Source organism: Suncus etruscus, chromosome 5, assembly GCF_024139225.1.
Source record: "Suncus etruscus isolate mSunEtr1 chromosome 5, mSunEtr1.pri.cur, whole genome shotgun sequence".
NCBI lineage: Eukaryota > Metazoa > Chordata > Mammalia > Eulipotyphla > Soricidae > Suncus > Suncus etruscus.
Window position 1 is genome coordinate 102,864,594 of NC_064852.1, and position 27,279 is coordinate 102,891,872.

Consider the following 27,279-nt stretch of genomic DNA (forward strand, 5'->3'; position numbering starts at 1 on the left):
CTTGTACTATATTTCTGGCCCCTTATTAACATAGGTATTAATACAATTTTTCAGGGCCAAGGAAACAGTATACCAGTATATACATATACAAACCGTATTTTCTGGCATATAAGATGACAGGGCGTATAAGACAACTCCCTAATTTTGCAGTTAAAACATAGGTTTAGGCCTATATTCGCTGTATCAGACAGAACGTTCTTGTGCTGCATGTGCTGCATGTGTTCCTGTGCTCATGTACCACAGTGAGCCAATCACAACAAGCAAAGGTTCAAAGGTTTTACTGTAATAGACTTCCTCTCTGACTCTGGCCAATCTGAGCAGGCTTTTGACAGTGTAGATTCGGGTCCAGAACGTTGTCTAATTTGCATGCATAAAAGCCTGCCTGGATTGGCTGAGTTAGAGCGGCGGTCCAAGCAGCCTTGCAGTGATTGGTGCAGGATCGAGTTGGAAAATTCGTTTTGTGGCAATATTCAGACAATTTTCGTTTAGCAGCATACTGAAACATTTTTCGGGATATAGTCGGTGTATAAGACGACCCCCCATTTTCGGTTGACTTTTTTTTGTTGTTTCAAAAGTCGTCATATATGCCAGAAAAATACAGTGTGTGTGTGTGTGTGTGTGTGTGTGTGTGTGTGTGTGTGTGTGTGTGTGTGTGTGTGTGTGTGTGTGTGTGTGTATATATATATATATATATATATATATATATATATATATATATATATAAATTTAACTGACCCAGTTAAATTTCTTGTATCCTCTCTAGTTCCCTAAGCACCACCAGGAATAATTCCTGAGTGTAGAGTCAGGAGTAAGCCCTGAGCACCGCCAAGGTTACACTGCCCACCAATAAAAATGATTTTTCCAAACTTACAATGAACTAATTTTTAGGTTTTTGTCAAAGGTTTTGAACACTTTTTAGGTTGTTCATATATATTGTCAAATTCCTTCCTTCCTTCCTTCCTTCCTTCCTTCCTTCCTTCCTTCCTTCCTTCCTTCCTTCCTTCCTTCCTTCCTTCCTTCCTTCCTTCCTTCCTTCCTTCTTTTTCTTTTCTTTCTTTTTTTTTTTTTTTGTTTGTTTGGTTTTTGGGCCACACCCTGCGATGCTCAGGGGTTACTCCTGGCTGTCTGCTCAAAAAATAGCTCCTGGCAGGCACGGGGGACCATATGGGACACCGGGATTCGAACCAACCACCTTTGGTCCTGGATCGGCTGCTTGCAAGGCAAACACCGCTGTGCTCTCTCCGGGCCCATATTGTCAAATATCTTTCTAAAAGGTTTCTATCATCTTGTCTTCAAGAGTATGATTCTCACTTCACCAAACAAAAAGGTTACTCTATCCCTCTTGGAATATCTAATTCTCCCTGTATGTGGACAGTTCTTACTTTACTGTTGTGGAGGAAGACTTTAAATTTAATCTGGGGCTCTTCTTTGTACACATACTCTCACACTTGTCTTTCCGATACAGACCCAAATGCCATTGCCCATAAAGAAATATCTCATTAATGTGAATTCAAAAGTAAGAATTATAGGTTCCTTATTTTTCTTCTGTATGTGCCATATGTTTTTTAAAATAATGGGTTACTGATTTCAGGCTATATTCATCCTGAGTGGCCCTGAATTGGTCTTCTGACTAAAGCAATGTTGCCTAATACATGCAATGCTACCATATGTCACCTCACTTTAAGCCAAAGAAATTTTCTCATTCCATTTCTTACTGATTTTAAACTTTCATTATATATGAGCATCAGAAAAACCTTGGCTTGGCATGGGGTCTGGGGAATCCCCAGGCCGAAGGCTCTCTCCCTAGCTTGGGCGTGCTGGGAGCCTTGGTAGGCCCCAGCCATCCCTTCTCCTGCCCCCCGGCCTCCAGGCCTTCTTGGGTGGCAGTCCAGGCAGCCAGACAAGGTGGGTGTCGGGTGGTCCCTCCTGGAGGGGGTCCCGAGCTTTCCCCACCCTTCCCCCAGTGAAGGGGGGTAGGGCACAGGGAGGAGGGTGGGTAGATACTGGCTTCCAGTCCTCTACCGAATTCTTTCTTAATCTGGAGGCTAGCCCTAGTGCAATTTTTTCCCAGTCTATATGTTCAAAACCGCGCGAGCACCGTATATATTAATAGTATATCCTATCCTTATGTTATGTTTTGTGTATGTAGATGTCCACCTGGTATTCTGCCCTTTCACACATCCCTGTAAAGCTCATTTTCCCTCCTTAACTTTATCACCCCCAACCATCAGTACACCCCATTTACCCTTTGTAACTTCAGTACTTCACTGTCCTAATCACACACCAAATTGGTGCACTGGATTTAACAACCCCCAACGATTTTAAAAGACTTAAAATGGACACGTATGGCTTTTGAATATTTTATGTCTATTTTCTTTGAAAGCTGTAACTCTTACTAAGTTTTCCCTTATACAGTGAAGATTTTCCCCACTTTTTATCTTTTTTTCTCTCTGTGAGCTGTTCAATATGGAATATTCAGTGAAGGAGTCCCTCAGTTTAATGGTTATGTTTAACCATGTCATGGGGATTTTTGACTTGTTCTTGTAGCCACCAAATGGGCCTATAATGCCATGAGGCATTGTTCCTTGTTTACATAGGCACTTTAAAATGGGAAAATACTATACATAGAAATAAGTTCTTATCTAATAGAGGTAGGAACACAGCAATCTTGTAGAGCAATGGGTCCTTACACCCTGAACATTGACATAATGACCTGGCACAGGCCTCAGAAGAATGGACATTCTCCATTCACCCCTAAACCAGGGAAGCTAACTATGAAACATCCAAGGTCATTTATAACATCATCTGGAAGCAATCCTCTACCAGGGAAGACCCTACTGCTGCTCTGACATTGACCTGCCCAAAAGAGACTTCCCTCAACACTAAGAAGACTTGACAACAACGACCTGCTTACAGGACAGAGCTCTCTGCATTCCCTTTTATTGTGAGGTGAAACTAGAGGACGCTCTACACCATCCTGACTTCAATTTAGGATATGCAGATTCTAGGATCTTTACTACAGAAACATGATACTAACAACAAAGACTGTGTGAAATATAAAAGTGCATTGGCACTATAGACAATGACTTGGATTGGACAAACTGGTTGCCTGGAGACTAGAGTTGGTCTTCTGCTAGGAAACTTCAGGGGTAGGGTCTCCTTGTATTTAGGCCAAGGCTTTCCCTTTCCATGTCCCTCATATTTTGGTGGGCCTATGCAAACAAAAACTGCAACTCTAACACCGTTTTTACGGTGTTCCTTTGACTCTAATCCTTAAAAAAACCCACTTAAACTTTTGAGGTTAACTTAAACTAATATGCATATGCAAGGAAATGTAAGAAAATACTATGCCTTCAAAGTTTAAGGAGTTACATAAGTTTTATGGCCTTAGATTGCTTTGTGTACCGCTAAGAAATGTTATAATGGGCGGGCGGTGGCGCTAAAGGTAAGGTGCCTGCCTTGCCTGTGCTAGCCTTGGACGGACCACGGTTCGATCCCCCGGTGTCCCATATGGTCCCCCAATCCAGGAGCAACTTCTGAGTGCATAGCCAGGAGTAACTCCTGAGCGTTACTGGGTGTGGCCCAAAAACCAAAAAAAAAAAAAAAAAGAACTGTACTACAATCTGGGGACTTGAGGGACAAAGTAATTGTACATGGATTCTATTTTACTTTTCTTAATGTTCTTTGGCTGAAAGTTCAAAATTAAGGTATTAGCAAGGGGTTTTCTTCTAAGAATTCTGTTTATGGGTGATTGTCCTTCCACTGTAACTTTACCTTGTCCTCTTTCTTTGCATCTTTGTTCTCACAATTAAAAATAAATTTATTAAAAAAAAAGAAAAAAGAAAAACCTTGGCTTAAAGATGTCTTATTAGATAACTGAAGCTAAAAGTGAAATGCACTGCATGAAACTTCATTTAAAAAGTGTTTTTTCCATCCAGATCAGAGCAGAAGTCTTCCATACACCACAAAAGCACCAAGGGGAGAGTAAATGAACTTGAAAGGAATCTATAGATAATCCTACGACAATATATTCCAACGGTGGAGAAACCCTGTATCTCTTAGGCCAAGGGGATTCCCATTTCGAATGACCTCAATATTTACTGTGCCTATGTAAGAGGGGGAAAGAGAGAGAGAGAGAGAGAGAGAGCGAGAGAGAGAGAGAGAGAGAGAGAGAGAGAGAGAGAGAGAGAGAGAGAGAGCACAAAATAATCTTTTTTTTTTCTTTTATCTAGTTTTTGTCGATTTCTTTGTTTTGGGGTGGATATTGAAGTAGTTGTCTATTTTTTTATTTATATATTTACTTTCTCTTTCTTCTTTTCTCTTCTTCCTTTTTGCGCTCTGCCATGTTTTCTATCTCATGATCATGGCAATTATGTGGTGCATATCTTTATTGCTGCAGTGCTCACTGGATATCTTATTTGATACTTCTTTTTGAACTGTTGTGGTGTTTCACCTTCTTTGTTCCCCTTCGTCTCTCAAACCAAGGAGAGCCTCTAGAAGGACTCTGCCCATAGTTGGCATAGTTGATTTTTACTGCATTTTATTACTTTTCTCTTCCTCAAACAAAACCACATAACTTGAACTATCTACTCCCGCCTCCCAATTAGAGGGGGAAGTAATGGAGGTACCAAGACCAAACAGTTATAAGACCACTAAGTAATAAACTAGACACAGAGGGGACCACTCATTCTAGCAGCCCCTGGGTGAGACTGGAGGATATGGGAGGCAGGATGGGAACGGAGGTGGAGGGAGGACAATTTGGTGGTGGGAATTCCCCTGATTCGATGTTAATATGTACCTGGAATATTACTGTGAACGATATGTAAGCCACTATGATTAAAATAAAAATTATATTTAAAAAAATAAAAAGTGTTTTTTAGGGGGGCGGAGAGATAGCGATAGCATGAAGTTAAGTCATTTTGCTTTGCATGCAGAAGAACAGTGATTCGAATCCCAACATCCCATATGGTCCCCTGAGCTTGCCAGGAGTGAGTTCTGAGAGTAGAGCCAGGAGTAACCCCTGAAAGTTGCTGTGTGTGACCCCAAATCAAAAATAAATAAATAAAAAAAAGTGTTTTTCAATTACCATTAGTAGTTTTCATATATTGTAACAATCAGATGTACCTTTCTTTTGCATACCTCGGCACTCACTGAGCTATTATTTTATAGTTCAACCCTTGGTGCCAAGTTATGGGTATATAGTAATTTCGCTTGACAGAACACATTAAAGAATGCTGTGTTTGCAATATTTCATCATGATGTTTTCAATTTACAACACACACACACACACACACACACTTTTCAGAATGGAAATACTAGCATAACTTTTTCTGAACCAGCATGATAGAACATACCAACAATTTGACCCTGACACTCAAAAGGATGAGTGATCTGTTTTCAAGATGTAAACTCTATCTACAACTCTGCATCGTTAGTCTCCAAAGATTGAGTAAGCCTTTTCCTGTAGCCTTAAAAATATGCTAGGAAGACAGACCCAAAATTCTAGAGTCTAAGCATAAAATAGTCCAAATGCAAATGATCCTCAAATGTACATTGTCCTAAGGTTACTCTGAATTAACTTCATCATCTTAAATTCCAAGACTAGTGAGTATTTTTGGGGTCTCTTAGATATTTAAATTGCTCTTGTAAACACACTGGCTTTGATTATTTGTATATGTTGAATGAATTTTATGTTATTTTCTCTGCTTCTCTGTTTATGCTGAATACTGGAGTAATTTAAGTTTTGAATTAAAAAGGGAAATTGTATGGCTTCTCTCATGCAATTTGGTTGAGGGTCAAATTGTTCGAATTCAATCTTGAAACTATATAAAAAGATTTGACAGTTGCTATAAATTTGAATCAAGTACATGACTTGTAGTATTTTAAAAACAACTGTGTCAGTAAAGAAATGCATGGCTTAAATCCAAGAGGAAGGAGGCCTTTTCAGGCACAGAAATAAAAACAGCTTGACTTAAGATCCTATTCTGAAGACTAGAATACATCCAAGTGTTATTACAGGATAATTGAGCACTGTTATCTTAACAGGCAAAATCCCAGATCTATGCAATAAACCATACTCAAAAGAAATGCAACTAATGAGATACCATCTTTCATCTGGCAAATTAGCAAAGTTGAATATGTGTGTGTTTTAATTATGATCCTTAAGCGAGTTTCCCCCATATAGTCTGTCAGTGTCTAGATTGGTACAACCTTTTTGAAGAGTAATTTGGTATTACATTATCATGTGCCTTGAAATGTCTGAACTCTTTGCTAATGATCTCACCTCAGAGTCCTTCCTTGAGTCAGAGAAATAGTCAAAGACACACATAGATTGACCTTACATCTTACATTACATATATACGAAATAATTAAAAATATAAATTGTTAACCATATATTGGCTAAATAAATGTTCACCAAAGGATGAACATAGGTTTAAAAAGGAATGAATAATGGATAGGGAAAAATTAAAAAGATAAAAACAAGTATGCAACACTCAAATAAATATTAGGTATATATAACAAACTGGATGACACAGCTAAATGTAAATAGTCAACCATAAAAGTACTAAAAAAATTTAAGCAATTGGCAGTGGCAGATGCAAAAATACTCAAACATAAACAGTACAGACAAATTATAAATTACTACAAAATGGGAGAAACTACTTGCCAAAAGAGTCACAAGGTTAATTATGAGAAAGATATGAAACAGTATGATAGCCCTTCCTACTTCTTTTCTATTTATGATTTGGCTAGGCCAAATATACGATAGTCATTTTAATGCACAGGCTCTCTCATACAAACTGGAGTATAAATTAATTCACTTCTAATATAAGAAAACTTGCAATTCATATTAGAAATCTGAGCAGTTGGCATGTTCTTTGAACTAAGGCTTCAAATTCAAGAAATTTACTCCAAAGAAGTAATCTTGAATTTGAACCACAATTTGGCTCTGAAGCTACTTGTCTTGATGTTGTGTGAAAACCCTAAACAACTGGAACATTCTCAAAAAGGGGATTAATTAAGGAAGTCAAACCATAAATGAACAGTCATTAAATAATTGTATGAAAAAATCTCATAACATAAAAAACTTTAATGTATTAAGTGTAAAAACTCAGGCATAAACTAAATATAAAAAGCCTTTTTTATTAAAAATTATATATACTTGGGGTCAGAGAGATAGTAAAGCAGGTAGGACATTTGCCTTGCACATGAACAACCCAGGTGTGATCCCCCAAATCCCATATGATGCCCCAAGACTGCCAGGAGTGTTCCCTGAGCACAAAGCCAAGAGTAAGCCCAGGTGTCGTGTCCCCCACAAAAAATATACAACATACTTATTTGTATACATCAATTCTATGTGTGTATATCTATATCAACAGAGATTTCTGTAGGAGATTTTTATGCTCTATGCATATTTTAAAAATGTATACACTCAGCTTTAATAAAAAGCACTCAATTTCCAAAAGCAAGAAAATAAATCCCCAGTTGTCCTAAGAAGGACCTAGGAAGGGTGGTAGATAGATTTGCCTATCTGTAAATCTGTAGCTATGAATACAAGTGAAAAGTTGATCCATTTTAATTGAAGAAAGTGGTTTGGGCAGAAAAAGACAAGTACTTTTGCAGTAAGGAAGACTTAGCAACCATCCTGCCCTCTCCCTCCATGGGCGGGCCCAGGACCTCAAGAGTTTTATTCACTTTGTTCCAAGATAAAACAATGTTCCTGGTTCATGCGAGGACCCACTGCAGAGGGTGGAAGGTGAGAGCAGAAATCTGGGCTACATGTGGAGTGAGTGCATACCCCAGAGTGCCTTTAGTGTGACCAGCACTGTACAGAACCATTAATGTGTACAGCACTGGCTCTGTCTTGAGGCAAGCCTGTAGCTCCAGAGCATGAGCATTTTGTGCTGTTGTGATATAGCCTCAGGCCAATGCTATCAGCTCTACTTCTAAAGGTTTTAGTCATCTCTGCTTCTCTTTCCCTTTTACCAGCTACCTTAAAAAAGAAAAAATATTCAAAAAAAAAAAAAAAAACCCCAGCAAGCTGATGCTGGGTACCCATTTGTCTAGAAGATTTAATCTTCTAAGTTTAATATTCTGTGAAAGATGGGTATAATCCTGATTTTCTTCCCTGCACATCCCTGCCACAATGATGCTGGTCGGGTTGCAATCACCGAGAAAATTAATATCATCCTCCAGTTCCATTGTCCAGCAAATGACAGGTCCCTCCCATATCCAGAACTATATCATTCCTATGAACACTTTAATAAGTTGAAATTGTATAAAGTGAAAACAACACTCACAATTCGTGTTTTGTTTTGTTTTTAGATCACACCCAGTCGTGTTCAAGGCATATGGGGGTACTGAGGATGGAACCTAGGTCAATCCTGTGCAAGGCAAGTCTCCTGTACCATCTCTCCTATCTTTCATGTGGATATTTTTTGTTTTGTTTTGTTTTTGGGTCACACCTGGCAGCGCTCAGGGGTTAGTCCTGGCTACATGCTCAGAAAACATCCGTGGCTGGCACAGGGGACCATATGGGATGCTGGGATTTGAACCACATCCTTCTGCATGAAAGGCATATGCCTTACCTCCATGCTATCTCTCCGGTCCCACATGTGGAATATTTTTAAGCATTTTCAGATTCTCCAAATGACCTCCCAAATTATACCAAAATGAAAAATAAGTTGGGGCTAGAGAGATAGCATAGAGGTAAGGTGTTTGCCTTGCATGCCGAAGAACAGTAGTTAGAATCCCAGCTTCCCATGTTTCCCCAAGCCTGCCAGGAGCGATTTCTGAGTGTAGAGCCAGGAGTAACCCCTGAGCACTTCCAGGTATGACCCAAAAACAAAAATAAAAACAAAAAACAAAAAAACAACAAAAAAAAGAAAAGCTAAAATAATAGCATATAATAAAAGCAGAAATAAGATAAATACATGGTTTATATAAAATAACTCCAAGAAAGGGGCTTGCCAGAGCCATTTTCCACATATGCAATACTTCTAAAAAAGTTGCTACAAAACCAATGCTGAATGCTAGTTTCACTAGTCCCAGATCTTGTTTAAAAGTAAAATATGGAGGGGCCGGAGAGATAGCATGGAGGTAAGGTGTTTGCCTTTCATGCAGAAGGTCCGTGGTTCAAATCCCGGCGTCCCATATGGTCCCCCGTGCCTGACAGGAGCGATTTCTGAGCATAGAGCCAGGAGTAACCCCTGAGCACTGCCGGGTGTGACCCAAAAACCAAAAAAAAAAAAAAAAAAAAAAAAAAAAGTAAAATATGGAGCCAGATTGATAGTGCAGCGGTAGGGCGTTTGCCTTGGATGCGGCTGACACAGGATGGATCTTGGTTCAACCCCCGGCATCCCATATGATCCCCCAAGCTAGGAGCAATTTCTGAGTGAATAGCCAGGAGTAACCCCTGAGCATCACTGGGTGTGGCCCAAAACCCCCCCCCCCAAAAAAAAGATAAAAATCTTTAGCTTCCTTTCAGTTCCTTAAAACAGGTATTAATGTAGGTCTTTTTATAAGAGGAAAGTGGGGATAACACAAACTTTCTAAAAGGGTTCAGATAAGCCCGAGTCTGTTTTCTAAAAGGACGGTAGAGGATGCCACTGAGAATGAATGATGGGAAGGCCATCATGAGCCAAATATCCCTAAAAATCTATTTAAGACATTCTCCACAAAGTGAGTGTCATTTCTTCCCTTGTCCTTCCTCTCTAGAGTTTGTCAGGGATGAAAGAATTTGCACAGACATAGTAGGACAGAAAAAAAGGGGTTAGTTATCATATATAAGTACAATAAATATGGTCCTATCTTAACATTTCTCCCTCTTTGGTAAGCAACAAAAGACTGAGAGGTAACATCAAAGGACCATGATTTAGGACAGCACCAAGTGGTCTATTGCACTTACCTCTAGTGTAGTTAATACAATCTTCTCAACTGAAGAAAAATAAGCCTCCCACAAGAATTGTGTCTGCTGTCTAAGTGCTAGGATTTTATCCTGATGAATAGACCTGATTGTAGAAGGAATCTGAAACACAAGGTGAACACATAATAACTATGACTGGAAAACAATGAGATGTCATTTGATCAAAATAACCCACTTGGGTTAGGCTTTTATCCTTCATAACTTTCTGTTTCTAGAATACAGTTCTACTGAAAATCACTGACTCACACTGAAATGCCCTTGAGAGATGCCAGGTAAAAATAATTTGTTCTGGGAATCAACTTTATTTTCTGGAGAGTGGGGGGCACACTTGGCAATCAATGCCCAGGGGTTACTCCTGGCTCTGCATGTAGGAATGACTCCTGCAATCAGCTTTAATGACCTTTGTTGCATGGAAGTTAACATTGGTCTCTACGACTCCAGAGCAGTTTATAGTCTTTGGAAGAAGGGGTGAGGGTGTCTTCCTAGAGCAGTAACTGCTATTTTTTCCTCCAAGTTCCACAGATCATTGATCCTGCTTACAGACTACCTAAAGTTACAGAAAGGAAAATAGCAGTCCTTGGGGAAATATCCTTCCCAATCAGTTCTAAGATATATTATATAACAAAAGGGACTTTTAAGAGACTGTTAATCAACCTCCAATTAGATCTGAAACCAGGTCTAGCCATTTCTACATGCTCATATACCATCTACCTACCCAGAGAACTTTTCTCAGTCCCCAACCCTCTTTAATTCCAGCATTTTATCTCAACCTAACATTATCAGTCAAGCATTATACATGTTTAGCCACCATCATTCTCTACCAGATTACATAACTGTAAAGAAGAATCTATGCCTTATCCATCCTCTCCTTTTAAAGCCAAGAGAGTAGCTTTTATGGAGTAGTTACTCAATAACTGTCTGATGTCACCATAAAGGTATTGTTTTTACTAGCTTAATGATTAAGTACAAAGCAGCGCACATGAGATAGACCAATGTGGATCTTAGCCCTGTCACTGACCTGTTGTGTGATTCTTTGGATAAGTTAGTTGATCTTTCAAAGATACTAGTTCCTCATTTATAAAATGAGAATTCCATCCTAAAAGTTCTAAATATGAAGTTCTAAATATGAAGTTCTAAATATGAAGTTCTAAATATGAAGTGTTTAGAATTGTGTTGAAACATGAGTGATTAATACATCTAGCAGTTATTACTACAACTATTATTGACAAAAGGTATTCAAAGTAGTATTCAAAGTAGGTTCAACTGCTCTATGTCTTCATGTGAACTTGCTTGCGTTTGGAGAGCTACAATGTTCCTTCTCAGTTTCTCATAGTTTCCCCGCACATAGTTTCCCGTGCTAGCTCCTTATCTTTACTTATAGTTCCAAGGTTCACTTCCCTTATGGAGACTATACTCTTTGGGAAGATTCCTTTTGACTAACAACTAACCTTCTGGACTCACCTCTTTCTGCATGCTTGCTTTGCTAATGCATAACAAATCAGACTGACTGGGGGGTTGGCTAGAGACCCTGGGCTGAATAGCTGTTCTGCTAGCTGCTTTAAAAGGAAAATTACCCATGGCATCTATGGCTAAGACTAAGTGTGAGACTTTCCACCAGAGGAGAAGGTGCTAGCTTAATTTTGGATTCAAGACTGTTTTAAGAGAATCAATGAAACTACTGAACAATAAGTAGTTTGGCAAGTTTTTACTTCCTTTGGTAGTTTTCACTTCCTTTTGGCATATCCAAACACAAATACAATATTTCTTATATGTGTATATATATATATATATATATATATATACACATATATATGGATTCTTCAGATTGAAGGGAACAAGGAGGAACAGCAGAGGGTCAATAACAGCGTGAAATAAAAGCTCATGGTCAAGCGGAAATAGATTCTTTTTTTTTTTTGTTTTTGTTTTTGGGCCACACCCTGTGACGCTCAGGGGTTACTCCTGGCTATGCGCTCAGAAGTTGCTCCTGACTTCTTGGGGGACCATATGGGATGCCGGGGGATCGAACCGCGGTCCGTCCTAGGCTAGCGCAGGCAAGGCAGGCACCTTACCTCCAGCGCCACCGCCCGGCCCCCTTTTTTTTTTTTTTTTTTTTGGGAAATAGATTCTTTTTTTTTAATTTATTGCGACCAATGTGAATTGCAAGTCTTCCACATTTATATTTAAGGTACAAAGTGACAGTGAATTAGGGCCATTTCCACCACCAGTGGCGTCCTCCCTTCACCCCTGTTCCCAGCATGCTTCCCATACCTCCCCCATTTGTTCACTGGACTGCTAGTGTAGCCGGTCCCTTCATAGACTCTTGATCAAAGAAAACATATTTATTCACAGTGAAACTAATAAAGTTGTCCCAAAAAGATTAAAAAAAGATTCAATTCAAAATTTCAGAGGCAGTTTAGAAGATTATACTGGTTGATGTCACTGTTTCATTATGGTCATTGGGATCCGGTTGATTAAAAGAAGAAAAAGTCAAAGTCTCTGATTGCTATGTTTACACAGAATATGTTTACAGAAGAAAGGGAATACTACTTATTAATTACTAATATATTCCCCTTTCTTCTATTAGTCACATTCTTGAGTCTCTATAGAGAGTGAAATGTATTCTACACATTTGTGTCTAGGAAAATAAGGATCTTGACAATACTCTGCAAAGTGCCCTGGAAGAAAATTCCAATTGACTAAAAAGAAAGAGATCCAAGATTTAATGGCATTTGGCTACTGGTTATTAATCTGCTTGTCTTTAGAGACAGGTACAGGGAAATGATAAACTAATTCCAATTTGGTTGAATTGTTTGAGAGTTGCAAATTTTAGTGAAGTCTTAATAAAAGGTCGTATATGCTAACAAAACTAATGGAATCTACCAAAATAGATATAGGAAAGCAACATTAAGCTCTCTTGGAGACATGATGACAAGAGTGTATGCAAATAAAAACATCCAAGCTGTTCTAAAACAGGAAATGAAAAATTGTAACATAACAAAAACAATTCCCAGAGCAGACATTTGGGCTCACTGCCAGCACATTAAACCCATTGTCAATGACAGTGCAGGCGCTTTTCAATATGGAGGCAGCTGTGCCAAAGAGACTGCATATGAGACAAGAAAATACCAGTGAAGTCTGGGTAGGTGAAAAACAGAATCTTCATGATCAAGCCAAAAAGTTTCTTCAGAAAGTGACAAATGTATTGATTTTGGTAAATGGTGGAAGTTGAAGAAATAAAAATAAAAAATCCTGAAATATTCTATCTCAAAAGCAAACTCCCAACTTAGTTTAAATACACAGGAACATTGGTGTATATGACTCACATTTTTTTTAGTTCTCTTCAATCCCCATAGTTCTTTCAGTGAGTATAAATTATTTAAAAGAAATCAAAAGATAGGGGGGAAATTATACTATGTATAAGAAACAACACTTTTGTATCTTTTATGAGTAAATGGTTTAGGCACACACCATCTATGACTGAATGAAAGAATCTGCTAGAGCCTTTGTCTTGTATTTTGGAGATCCCCAGAGCTTCCAAAATTGCACAGGAATCAAACTGGAAGAAGGAATGTTTGGAGACCTGTATTCAGCTTGGTTTTTCTAATCAGATTTCTAATTTATAGAAATTTTATCTATAACTGTATAAAGAATGCATTATTCCATGAGACAGCTACTAGACTGGTCAAAAGCATATAATCAATAGTCAGGAGTTCAAATTTCAAAAGGACATTAAAAATAATCATTCTCCGGAGAAATAGCACAGCGGCGTTTGCCTTGCAAGCAGCCGATCCAGGACCAAAGGTGGTTTGTTCGAATCCCAGTGTCCCATATGGTCCCCCGTGCCTGCCAGGAGCTATTTCTGAGCAGACAGCCAGATGTGGCCCCTCCAAAAAAAAAAAAAAAAAAAAAAAAAAAAAACAAAAAAAAATATCATTCTCTGGGGCTAGAGCAATAGCACAGCAGTAGGGCGTTGTCTTGCATGAGGCCAACCTTGCAAAGACCCCGGTTCAATTCCCCGCATCCCGTATGGTCCCCTGAGCCTGCCAGAAGCATCTTCTGAGTACAGAGCCAGGAGTAGCCCCTGAGTGTGGCCCAAGAACAAACAAACAAACAAACAAAATTCATTCAAGATAACATGAATAATTCCATTAAAGAAAAAAGACATTCCACTTAATTGATTTCTGCTCTGTTATTTCCTTCTGTCTCCCTATTTTTGGTTCCTTTTGTTGATCATTTTCTAATTTTATGAGCTGTGTCATTAGGCTATTCAGGTATGCCTCTTCATCCTTCCTGATGTGTGCTTGCAAAGCTATAAATTTTCCTCTCAGTACTGTTTTTGCTGTGTCCTATAGATTCTGATAATTTGTATCTTCATTGTCATTTGTTTCCAGGAAAGTTTTAATTTCCTCTTTGATTTCATCATGGACCCACTGATTGTTCAGTAGCAGACTATTTAGTTTCCAGTTGTTAAAGTTTTTCTTCTGTGTGCCTTTGTAATTCACATCCAATTTCAGAACTTTATGATCAGCAAAGATAGCCTGAAAAATTTCTACCCTCTTAATTTTATGGAGCTATGTTTTATGTACCAGCATATGGTCTATCCTGGAGAATGAGCCATGTGCACTGGAGAAGAATGTGTATCCAGGTTTCTGAGAATGGAGTGTCCTATATATATATATATATCTAATAGGCCTCTTTATTCCATTTCTCTTCTCAGGTCTAATATATTTTTGTTGGGTTTCAGTCTGGTCGACCTAAACCAAAAACTCAAAAAAACAATCCGAAAGCAGAAGTTGGTTCTTTGAAAAAATAAACAAGATCGAAAGACCACTGGAAAAACTCACAAAGGAAGAGAGAGAGAGAGAGAGAGAGAGAGAGAGAGAGAGAGAGAGAGAGAGAGAGAGAAATTGATAACCCATATTAGAAGTGAAAAGGAGGGGCCGAAGAGATAGCACAGTGGCGTTTGCAAGCAGCCGACCCAGGACCTAAGGTGGATGGTTTGAATCCTGGCATCCCATATGGTCCTCCGTGCCTGCCAGGAGTGATTTCTGAGCAGATAGCCAGGAGTAGCCCCTGAGCATTGCTGGGTGTGGCCCAAAAACCAAAAAAAGGGGGGGAGATCACTACAGATATTACAGAGATTCATAGGGTAATCGTAATCAGAGATTACTTCGAGAAACTTTATGCCATGAAACATGAGAACCTGGAGGAAATGGATAAATTTTTGAACTCTTATAATCTTCCACAGTTGAACAAGGAGGATGAAGCATATCTAAACAGCCCCGTCACTATTGAGGAAATTAAAACGGTAATCAAATGTTTCCCCAAAAAGAAATGCCCAGGTCCAGATGGATTCAATAATGAATTCTTTCAAACTTTTCAAGAGGAACTACTACCAATCCCGGCCAGGCTCTTTCATAAAATTGAAAAAACGGGGACATTTTCAGACAGCTTCTATGTCTGTCACCTTGATACCAAAACCAGACAGAGATACAGCCAAAAAAAAAAATTACAGACCAATATCCTTGATGAATACAGATGCAAAGATACGCAATAAAATTCTGGCAAATAGAATTCAATGCCTTATCAAGAAGATCATTCACTATGATCAATTAGGTTTCATCCCAGGAATGCAAAGATGGTTTAACATTTGTAAATCCATCGACATAATACACAATATAAATAAGAAGAAAAATAAAAACCACATGATCATATCAATAGACGCAGAGAAAGCATTCGATAAGGTTCAACACCCATTCTTGATAAAAACTCTCAGCAAGATGGGAATGGAATGAAAGGAACCTTCTCAATCTAGTCAAGGCCATTTATCACAAGCCAATGGCAAATATTATCCTCAATGGAGAGAAACTGAAAGCCTTCCCTCTAAACTTCGGTACAAGACAAGGTTGCCCCCTCTCACCACTCCTATTTAACATAGTACTGGAAGTACTTGCTATAGCAATTAGGCAAGAAAAAGATATCAAGGGAATCCAGATAGGAAAGGAAGAAGTCAAGCTCTCACTGTTCACAGATGACATGATACTATACTTAGAAAACCCTAAAGATTCTATCAAAAAACTTTTAAAAACAATAGATGCATATAGCAATGTAGCAGGCTATAAAATTAACACACAGAAATCAATGGCCTTTTATACACCAATGATAGGGAAGAAATGGATATTAAGGAAACAACTCCATTACATTAGTCTCACATAAACTCAAATACCTTAGACTCTACTTGACTAAAAATGTGAAGGAACTATACAAAGAAAACTATAAAACCCTGCTACAAGAAATAAGAGAAGACACACGGAAATGGAAATCCATACCCTGCTTTTAGATTGGCTCCCCCAAAGCTTTGTACAGATTTGTACAGCCTTGTACAGATTTAATGCAATCCCTCTAAAGATACCCATGACATTTTTCAAAAAAGTGGATCAAACACTTCTAAAATTCATTTGGAACAATAAACAACCACGAATAGCTAAAGCAATACTTGGGAAAAGGAATATGAGAGGTATTACTTACCCCAACTTTAAACTGTATTACAAAAAAATAGTTATTAAAACAGCATGGTATAAAGACAGACCCTCATATCAGTGGAACAGGCTTGAGTACTCAGAGAATGTTCCCCAGATATACCGTCACCTAATTTTTGATAAAGGTGCAAGAAATCCTAAATGGAATCGGGAAGGCCTCTTCAATAAGTGGTGTTGACACAACTGGCTAGCCACTTGTAAAAAGTGAACTTAGACCTCCAGTTAAAATCATGTACAAAGGTAAAATCCAAATAGATTAAAGATCTAGATATCAGACCTGAAACCATAAAGTATATAGAACAACATGTAGGTCAAACACTCCAGGACATTGAGATTAAAGGTATCTTTAAAGAGGAAACAGTACTCTCTAAACAAGTGAAAGCAGAAATAAATAAATAAATGGGACTATATTAAGCTGAGAAGCTTCTGCACCTCAAAGGAAATAGTGCCCAGAATACAAGAGCCACCCACTGAGTGGGAGAAACTATTCACCCAATACCCATCCGATAAGGGGTTAATATCCAAAATATACAAGGCACTGACACAACTTTACAAGAAAAAAACATCTAACCCCATCAAAAATGGGGAGAAGAAATGAACAGACACTGGCATATGAAAAAATGCTCCACATCACTAATCATCAGGGAGATGCAAATCAAAACAATTATGAGGTACCATCTCACGCCACTGAGATTGGCACACATCAGAAAAAATGAGAACAAGCAGTGCTGGTGGGGATGGAGAGAGAAAGGAACTCTTATTCACTGCTGGTGGAAATGTCGTCTAGTCCAATCTTTGTGGAAAGCGATATGGAGATTTCTCCAAAAGCTGGAAGTTGAGCTCCCATACGATCCAGCTATACCACTCCTAGGGATATATCCTAGGAATACAAAAATACAATACAAAAATTCCTTTCTCATACCTATATTCATAGCAGCGTTGTTTACAATAGCCAGACTCTGGAAACAGCCTAGATGCCCTTCAATATATGAATGGCTAAAGAAACTATGGTGCAGGGCCCGGAGAGATAGCACAGCGGTGATTGCCTTGCAAGCAGCCGATCCAGGACCAAAGGTGGTTGATTCGAATCCCGGTGTCCCACATGGTCCCCCGTGCCTGCCAGGATCTATTTCTGAGCAGACAGCCAGGAGTAATCCCTGAGCATCGCCAGGTGTGGCCCAAAAACAAAAACAAAACAAAAAAAAGAAACTATGGTGCATATACACAATGGAATATTATGCAGCCATGAGAAGAGATGAAGTCATGAAATTTTCCTATTCATGGATGTATATGGAATCTATTATGCTGAGTGAAATAAGTCAGAGGGAGAGAGATAAACACAGAATGGTCTCACTCATCTATGGGTTTTGATAAAAATGATAATCATTTGTGTAATGATTCTCAGACACAAAATAGAGGAGGACTGGAGGGTCCAGCTCCTGACATGAAGCTCACCATAGGGATCCTTTAGTGCAGTCACAGAAATAATTACACTGAGAACTATCAGAACAAAATGTGACTGAATGAGGAAAGTAGAAAGCCTGTCTAGAGTACAGGCCGGTGTGGGGTGGGAAGGACAAAAAATCAAAAGAAAAGAAAAGATAAGGTCTCCCAATTCTTACCACAGTCTGTGTTCTTTACACTGACTGTATAGAAAGAGGAGGTACAGTAAATGCACCCCATATACACCTCAACACAGGCCCTTTGCCTGGTCTGTATTGTGAATTGGGGGACAAAAAAAAAAAGAAAAAAGACTGAAATGGTCTATCTTTTTTGAGAACAAATTTATGCTAACATTATTGTACAAAAAGCTTTAAAAATTCTTAACTTTACATTTCTTTGAGTGTTCTATATTCCTTCTCAGGCAGGTCTTGACAAATTAAAATTTTTATCAGACACTCTTATTTAGGTTAATTAGACATATGTGCATAAAGGTTCCTTTTTATTTTACACTGATTTGTATGACATCTTCATTCCACAACTATCATACTGGAGTATTATTTGGAGGATGATAAATAAATGTTGAGTCAGACTCAGAAGTGCCTGGGGCTAATTCCTGGCTTTGTGCACAGAGAGCACTCTGGGTAACGGTTGGGGAACCATAAAGGGTCCCAAGAATGGAACTGGGGCCAGCTAAGGCAGTGTACCCCTCTACCATCTCTTGGGATCTTCTACACTATTTTGGTGACTTTCACTCTGCAGACTATTTTGAAAATCAGGAAGCATGTTGTCTCCAACTTAGTTTTTCTTAAGATTGAGTAGAATATTTGGAGTATTTTGTGATCCCATATAAATTTTAGGATAATTTTTTCTACTTCTGTAAAAGATAAAAATGGAAATTCTGAGTAATATCTATAGATTGTTTTCGATAATGTGGACAGTTTATAATACTGTTTTACAATATAAGGTAATATGGATGAACTTTGAGATCACTATACTAATTAAAATAAATCAAAGGTTACACAAAAATAAATACTATTTGACTCTCCTAGACTGAAATATATAAAACAGTCAAATTCATAGAATTAAAGCAGATCATGGCTTCCAGGAATTGAAGAAAGGAGAAATGGGGGTTTACTATTTTTATACTTCATACCTTTTAGAAGGTATAAAGTGTCACGCAAGCATGATAAAAAATTTGAGAGCTCTATAATATTAACACCATCCCCAAAGTCTATAATAGTATACGACAGCTCTGGAAAATGTGTTAATGGGGTAGATCTCATTTTAAGTATTCTTATCACAATAAAATTAAGAAAAAAGTTAAAATTGTATACATTGAACTTTTTCCCTTTGGTTTTTGGGTCACACCTGGCAGTGCTCAGGGGTTACTCCTGGCTCTGCACTCAGAAATTGCTCCTGGCAGGCCTGGGAACCATATGGAATGCAGGATTCGAACCATGATCCTGTCTGTCCCGAATCAGCTGAGTGCAAGGCAGATACCCTACCACTATGGTATCTCTCCAGCCCCAAGAACTACTTTTTAACAAGAGGGTATAATATTATTATCATTATTGTTATTTTGGTTTGGGGCACTACCCTGAGGTACTGAGATGCTATTCCCAGCTTTTGTAGGAACTTGAGTCAGTCCTGGCTGTGTTTGGGAAAAAATTGTGGTGCCAAAGATGAAAACTAGCCTCCTGCATGCAGGGCATGTATTCTAGCCAGCTAAGCTCTCTTGATAACCCACAATCTGCTCTCTTAAATATGTATCTAAAAGCACCTAAATCTGAACACTTAAGCAATAAGAACATTCACTAAAATAATCAACATACAGACTTTTCTCTTTTTGAAAATTAATCAGAAAACAACACAAAAACAAAGAAAAGGGCTATAGCTTAAAAGGATGTGATAAAAAGTTCCTGAAACATCTGTAAAAGTCTTACTACTGAAAAAAGTGGAGAAACACCACTTCCTAGAATCAAAACTCATGTTCTTTACCTACAACTTCCTCTTTTCCAAATATATTCCCTAGTTTAGGACAGGTTTTGTGTTGGAAAGTGAACAATGCCGTATTAAATGACTTCATATTCACCATGACACAGGCAATTTTCTCCTGATAAGATTTCTTTTATAGATCTGACCTTTTGGATCCATCTTCTTTGAAAGTTTGGACGAGGGCAGCAATAATACACTGATCTGTTGAAGGCCGCGGCCCATTCCTTACCTGTAATAACAATCTCTCATCGCCTATGACGGCAGCTTGGTTCCAATTAATCACTTCAGAGAATGGCAACTCCCATCCATTGCTAAGCATCACAGGGACACAGGCTGCCTGCACAAAGAAAGAAACTTTGTGAGGAAGGCGCAGTTCCAATCAGGGGTAAAATTCAACACATATTCAATTACTGGCACTTCTTATATTGCATGCTTCATAGACAGCTTAGGCTGAGGAATGTCTGGCTTTATCAAATCCTATGAAGGTTGTATGCATCCTACAGATATTTTACTATTGGCAAGTCTTGCCCAATAATCCTAAAACCCCATTTCTATTCTAGGACATGACTTGATTGGCCAGACTCTTATGGAACCAACTGGAAAAGATTTATTGATGTCACAAAATTTTTCACCAACAAAATCCAAGCAGGAGACTAACCTTGAGTATAAACAGGTTTGCCAATCTAACTGCCACAAGTCTGCCTGCAAGTTGATTTGTCCCAATGTCATGAGCAATGAGGGGCAGAAAGGGGCTTGGCACTCCTGCTAAAGCACTGTGTAGACTTAACTAGCAATTCTCTTGCTAGGAAGGAATCAGGGATTTCTTTTCAGTATGGGACAATCTATACATCTTCACCATGTCTATCTGCACCAGAAACACCAACCTAAGAACAAAGTTCTAGCTCCAAATAATGCCTACCTAAAGCTTTTTCACTCTCAACACCCCAAGAGGCTGCAAGAACATTAATTAAGGGTGCAATTTGTAGAAAAAATATAATACACTGAAAAAAGCCTTTCCAGAGAACAAATTCTATTCTTCTATTGGAGGGCACTGCAGAATAATGACGTGAGAAGGCTTGTCAACAGAAACACAGATGTGGGCAAGCTGCCCAACACAGAGAAAGAAAGACTAGAATCACAATGGTCAAGGATGGTGAAGAGTGGTAAACCATGTGCTCTGTTGGTAGCACAGAAGACTGGTAGCAATATCCAGGTGGAAAACTTGGACAAAGGTCTGGGTGAGAGAAGCCAGGGACCTTGGAATTATGAACAGCCTGTGCACTGCTGGGCCAAATGGCTGCTCTGTTGGGTGTCTCCCTCAGAATTCATGGTGACAGAGAGGCATCTGGACAGAGCAGATCACTCACTTGACTCAAGGTACTGATGCCCATAAGTCACTTTCCATTATTCTTGAATATAGTTTCCAGGAAAAGGACAAAATCCAAAAGGAGATCCCAGATCCACTAGTGATATACAGTCAGATCTGTCCTCCACTTACTAATTTAATCCCTAAAGATTGGTGGTGGTCAAATTATTTCATCATCTTCTGCCTAAAGTCAGACGATAACCCCCAGACCACTCTTTCTCATACACTTGTAAAAAACATTTCTGATTCCCAGGGGAAACAGATTTCAGATCTTTTAAGCAAACAATGAATTTATTTTGATCCTGGGAGATAGGGTGTCTCTTACCTGCAGAGCCTCCAGGAACCTGAAGGATCCAAGCCTGCGACCTCGAGGAACCAGACAGAAAGTGGCATTGTGCAGCATTTCCCGATAATCATACCTGAAAGGAGAAGAGAGAATCATCAGCAAATACAGGCTCATTAGGAAAAGAGCCAGATGTGAACATCTGTGCTAATATACCTGCAGGATATCACCCAGAACAGTCAGCAAAAACTACTGAATGGACAATTCACACCATTCCATTAGGTGATTGGATACAGCAAATATGGACTTCATGTAGGACAAAGCAATCTGGATCTTTGCAGAGGACCCAAACACCAGGTCCTGTGACCATCTAGCCATCTGGATTGGCCAAAAATGATCTTCAGAATCACACTGTTGTGCCCTAATGGAACATGCTGCCCCCATATGGTTCAGGAATAAATCCTACACGTTCTTTTTTGATTGCCATGTCATTCGGCAGAACCAAGATGGTTCTTATTCTCCACCCCCAAAATGATGCTATTAAGTACTCAGGAAAGTCCCATCACAAGCTCCAAACAGCATTTCTTTTCTCCTTTAAGCTGGAGTTTCTACATTTAAATGAGAACATTCAGTTACACCCCTAGCCCCCACCAACATCCCTGCTTATTGACATGGCTTGGAGAGGAAGGAGGTAGTGAGACAGGAGCTAGATTAAGGGAAGAGGAATATTAAGAGAAAAAGAATGTGCTTTCTGCAGAGTGAGGTTAACAAACGGTGAATCTCAGAGCTGAAATCACTCATCTTTCAAAAATTTGGCGGTACCATTGTGTTACACCCCACTCAGGAAGGGCACACATCAGAAGTGTTGCACTCCTGAAAAAGAATTATTTGCCAAAAAGGCCCGCTTAGAGTAGTCAAATCAGTTGACCCTTTGCATGGATTGTTTGGCTATAATTCTAAACGTGGCTGTAACTAACTATCTCTCTTTATTTTTGACCATTATTAGAAATCAGGCCTCAGTATTTCTTTTTTTTTTTTTTTTTTTTTTTTTTGGTTTTTGGGCCACACCCAGTACCGCTCAGGGGTTACTCCTGGCTATGCGCTCAGAAGTCGCTCCTGGCTTGGGGGACCATATGGGACACCGGGGGATCGAACCGCGGTCCATCCAAGGCTAGCGCAGACAAGGCAGGCACCTTACCTCTAGCACCACCACCCGGCCCCAGGCCTCAGTATTTCTAACAGAGAAGAACAGTGCCCAAAGCCCGCCAAAAGTCTCCTGCTGAGAGCTCCTTTGTGATCTCTGTCTCCCCCCATTTTCCTTAAAGGTATCTGGTTTCTCCTTACCTGTCTCTTCACATGCTAATTCTAGCTCTGATCTCATTGGTTTATCCCCTTTTCCTTTCTCCCTGGCTACGCCCCATATATCCGTCTATACATATATCCGTCTATATATAGGCCCGACTCAAGGAATAAAGCCTCTCTCTCTCTGGCCTCACCTCTTGTTTTTACCATGTAATTCTGTGTGGTCTCATTTATTTCATATTTCATAATTAATATTTCATATTCGCCCCTTCGTGCTCCTGCTTGACTCCCAGTGGGAAAAAGAACCCACTAAGGTTTTGCTTAGGGACCTTTTTATCTTATCAGGATGAAAGGTCCGCAGCACCATTGTTTTTACATTTTATTTACTTATTTTGGGGAGATATCCCATAAACAGTGGTCACATGGTGTGGGGCCATTCCCACCAATACTCAACCAATTGGACTAGGAGATCTAACACTATCCCAAAGGTACTGGAGACCTTCAGGACCACAACTAGCAATTCTGGGTCCTGAAGGAAGCTCTTTAGTGTGAGGGAATGACTTTGGTTTTTGCACCCACAAGGCCTGTGCCCAGAAATATATCCTTAGCCGAAGAAGACTATTTCTTTTATTCAAATACCAATTAGGGGGATTATACCTTCCGTGCACTTGACAAAGGCAAAAATCTCACAAGAATTCTTCATGGATCTATTTAGGCCAGTGAAGTGCAGGAAAGAGAAGAGGCATTTCATTTGTTTATAGCTATCACTTCCCAAGCGATCCGAACAAACATATTCTTGAATCCACTATTTTCCTACCTTATAACTTTACAAAAACTTGGGAAGAAAAGATGGTGCCAATCCCATGAAGGCCTAGTTTCTTAGCGCTCAGAAGAAATCACTCTCATTTTTCAAGAGCTTCCAATGCTCAGCAGACAGGTGTGACTTTGACAGTAGCATATGTCACCAGCATTTTTTGACTCTAATAGTCTAATTTAATCGTAGCCTGAAGGCAGTGGATTTTTCCCTTCTCTTTTCAGGGTTCTGATATATAAATATATATGTATATTTTTAAAGTCCACATCTATTTTTATATTCCCGTACAAACTAGGCATATGGGAGAAAGCCAATTTTCAATTATAGTCCTGTCATTAAGTAGAAGCATCAAAAAAAGGACCATTTGCTTAAACAAGCGTGTACAACTAATTTGCACAAGAAAAGGTCACTGTGAATGGATTAAGATGATTTCCATTGAGAGTAAAATAAAAAGCCCTTATTGCATTAATTAAATTGCAAAACAGACTTCAAAGTCGATGAGATTTTTAAGAGAGCTGAAATGTAGCTAAATTTAAAAAAATATTAAATTATGATAGAGATGGCTGGTCTTTGTCTCACTCAACAATGAGGTAATTGACAAGTATCTTCAAGTTCAACAACTGATAACATCTGAATTTCCACCTAATCAATAAAGAGAAATGTAAATATATGTATACATACAGAATTAAAACTATTTTTTCTTAATTATAAAAAAGGTCAAATATACTTCTGACTGCAGCAAAGTTTCATAAATGTGCCCAGAATAGCACACCCTGAGGGTTGAACACAGAAATTTCTAGTGCTCATCATTAGGCTATGAGAAATGTAAAAACCTATTAATGTTTTGGATTGTAATGAGTTTCAAAATTGCCAGTTGTCAAATTTACTTTAAGGATGGAATTAGGGTACAGGGGTAGGGAGGAAAGAGAAAATGTAAAAGAAAAGGCCAGAAAAATAGTATAGAAGGTAAGGTACGGGCCCGGAGAGACAGCACAGCGGCGTTTGCCTTGCAAGCAACCGATCCAGGACCAAAGGTGGTTGGTTTGAATCCCGGTGTCCCATATGGTCCCCCATGCCTGCCAGGAGCTATTTCTGAGCAGACAGCCAGGAGTAAGCCCTGAGCACTGCCAGGTGTGGCCCAAATACCAAAAAAAAAAAAAAAAAAAAAAAGGTAAGAAGGTACTTGCTTTACATCTATCCCAAATGGATTCCATTCTGGGTACCTCAGATGGTCCCATAGCTCTGCCAGGAGTAATAACTGGACAGAGCTAGGCGTAAACCCTGAACATAGGCGGGTATGACCCAAAAGCAAAACAAGTGACATAAAAAATCAAGTGGCAGTCACAGGAGGTTTTGCTGATGCAGCAAATAAAACTTCTGGGAGGGAAGCTAGCATTCATTTATTCCTACTGCAGGGAAAAGGGAGGTGAGGTGAGCCTATGCCAAGAAATAGGAGCTCAGTAGGTGGTACTGAGAACATGGAACAAAGCACATGAGATTTCTGGGCCTTGGTTTCCTCATCTGCAAAATCATCAGCTGAAGATATTCTCAATGTTCAATGTTTCATCTTCCTTTCTATGAACATAAGGAAGAAGAACAGCTCTTGACAATATCTTTCTGCAATAAAAGTTCCAAAGCTACTGATACATTTGTGTATGGACAGGAATCTATGTCTCTCTACTGACAAACATACAACATATGTCATAACATGCATATGCCCAAACAGACATAGAAAACTCAGATATGACTTAAAGACACGCATAATTTAAAATACTGAGTTCATATTATTCTTTTTTGTTTTGTTTTGTTTTTTGTTTTTTTTGTTTTGGGTCACACCTAGCGGTGCTCAGGGGTTACTCCTAGCTGTCTGCTCAGAAATAGCTCCTGGCAGGCACGGGGGACCATATGGGACACTGGGATTTGAACCAACCACCTTTGGTTCTGGATTGGCTGCTTGCAAGGCAAACACAGCTGTGCTATCTCTCCGGGCCCATTATTCTTAATGTTTTGTTCACTTTGGCTCTAGTGACCAAGAAGCTGGAATCACTAGTGTGTTTTGACTGAAGGAGTATTGAGTCCGGCTGCAAGGGTAAAAAATGGTTCTAGCTGCGTCATGTATGTGTTTGGACGTTCCAAACAGAGTCTTTGTATAGACACATGTCTCCACTTGAATTCTCTGATCTGCCACACATTTACCACCATCTAGTTATCTAAAGTCACTTTTGCACTCAATCATTCTTTCAAGCAACACCACATGATAATAATCTTTCCGTTTTGGGGTCATACCCGGCAGTGCTCAGGAGTTACTCCTGGCTCTACACTCAGAAATCGCTCCTGGCAGGCTCAGGGGACCATATGGGATGCCAGGATTCGAACCACTGTCCTTTTGCATGCAAGGCAAACGCCTTATCACTGTGCTATCTCTCTGGCTCATAATCTCTTAATATCTCAACCAGACCAAAGAGGGTGAAGGTTTTAAGCTGGCCTGGGGTATCTACACCACAAAGTATACTATGGAGGCTAGTTCTCCTTCATGCAAGGATCTCAATGTACAAGCTTCCCAGCAGAACACTCGGTGAATCAGTAAAAATCATAAAAACACTTTTTAAGAAAATCTGCCAAAGAGGACCGAATCAATAGCAAAATGGGTAGTGTTTGCCTTGGACACAGCTGAGTGAAGTTTGATCCTCAGCATCCCATATGGTCCCCCTAGCCTACCAGGAGTGATTTTGAGCACAGAGACAGGAGTAACCCCTTATTGCTGCTGGGTATAAACTCAAAACAACAAACAAGCAAAAAAGAAATAAAAAAGAAAATCTACCAAATCAAAATAAGAACTGTGAACACTAAAGTCATGACCTGCCCCATTACCAACCCTCTGCAGCAGGGAGAAAACCCACCCCTAGTAGGCACAATCCAAAGAACTGGGTTTCCTTCCCAGTCACTTCCCATCAGTACAGCAAAAAGACAACACATGAAATATCTGCAAATCGGGGCTGGAGAGATAGCATGGAGGTAAGGTGTTTGCCCTGCATGCAGAAGGACAGTGGTTCAAATCCCGGCATCCCATATGGTTTCCTGAGCCTGCCTAGGAGCGATTTCTGAGGGTAGAGCCAGGAGTAATCCTTGAGTGCAGCCGGATGTGACCCAAAACCAAGGGAAAAAAAAAAGAAAGAAAATATCTGAAAATCTTAAATATAGTAAACGGAGCCCACGGGACAGCTCACAGGAACACATGCCTGGCATGTGTGTGTGTGGGTTCAACTCCCAACATAGCATGATACCCCAAGCAACATCAGATAACTGACTGGTCTGGAGAACCACTCTCTCCAAATCTGATAATCTACATATTCTGTAGAATATGCAGAGAACTCTAAGGAATCAACAATAACATGACCAATAATCCAAAGAATTTGAATAGATACGGTTGAAAAGAAAATACATAAAGTGCTGCTAAGCCCATGAAAACTTTATCCATATCATTAATCATGAAGAAAATCATGTGAAATGAAAACTACGATGTGATACCTAGACTGCCTGACACTTAATAAAACTATTGCAGAAGGACAGCTACAAATAGGTGCTGCTGCTGAGGTTGCCTCTAACACAGAC

At 39.3% G+C, this 27,279-nt stretch overlaps 1 protein-coding gene and 1 non-coding gene across 2 annotated transcripts in view; one reads left to right on the top strand and one right to left on the bottom strand.

The window, feature by feature from the left end:
- The window catches only part of EXT1 (exostosin glycosyltransferase 1), a 332,961-nt gene that overhangs the window by 36,146 nt on the left and 269,536 nt on the right, over window positions 1–27,279 (bottom strand). The window contains exons 2-4 of the mRNA XM_049773404.1: window positions 21,594–21,687; window positions 20,132–20,239; window positions 9,908–10,027 (exon numbers count right to left, since the gene is read on the bottom strand). Of these exons, the coding sequence (XP_049629361.1) occupies window positions 9,908–10,027; window positions 20,132–20,239; window positions 21,594–21,687 (322 nt within the window). The remainder of the gene's footprint in view (window positions 1–9,907; window positions 10,028–20,131; window positions 20,240–21,593; window positions 21,688–27,279) is intronic.
- LOC126010057 (small nucleolar RNA SNORA51) lies at window positions 18,070–18,202 on the top strand. Its single transcript, XR_007496196.1, has one exon. It is a non-coding gene; the product is annotated as a small nucleolar RNA SNORA51 (small nucleolar RNA).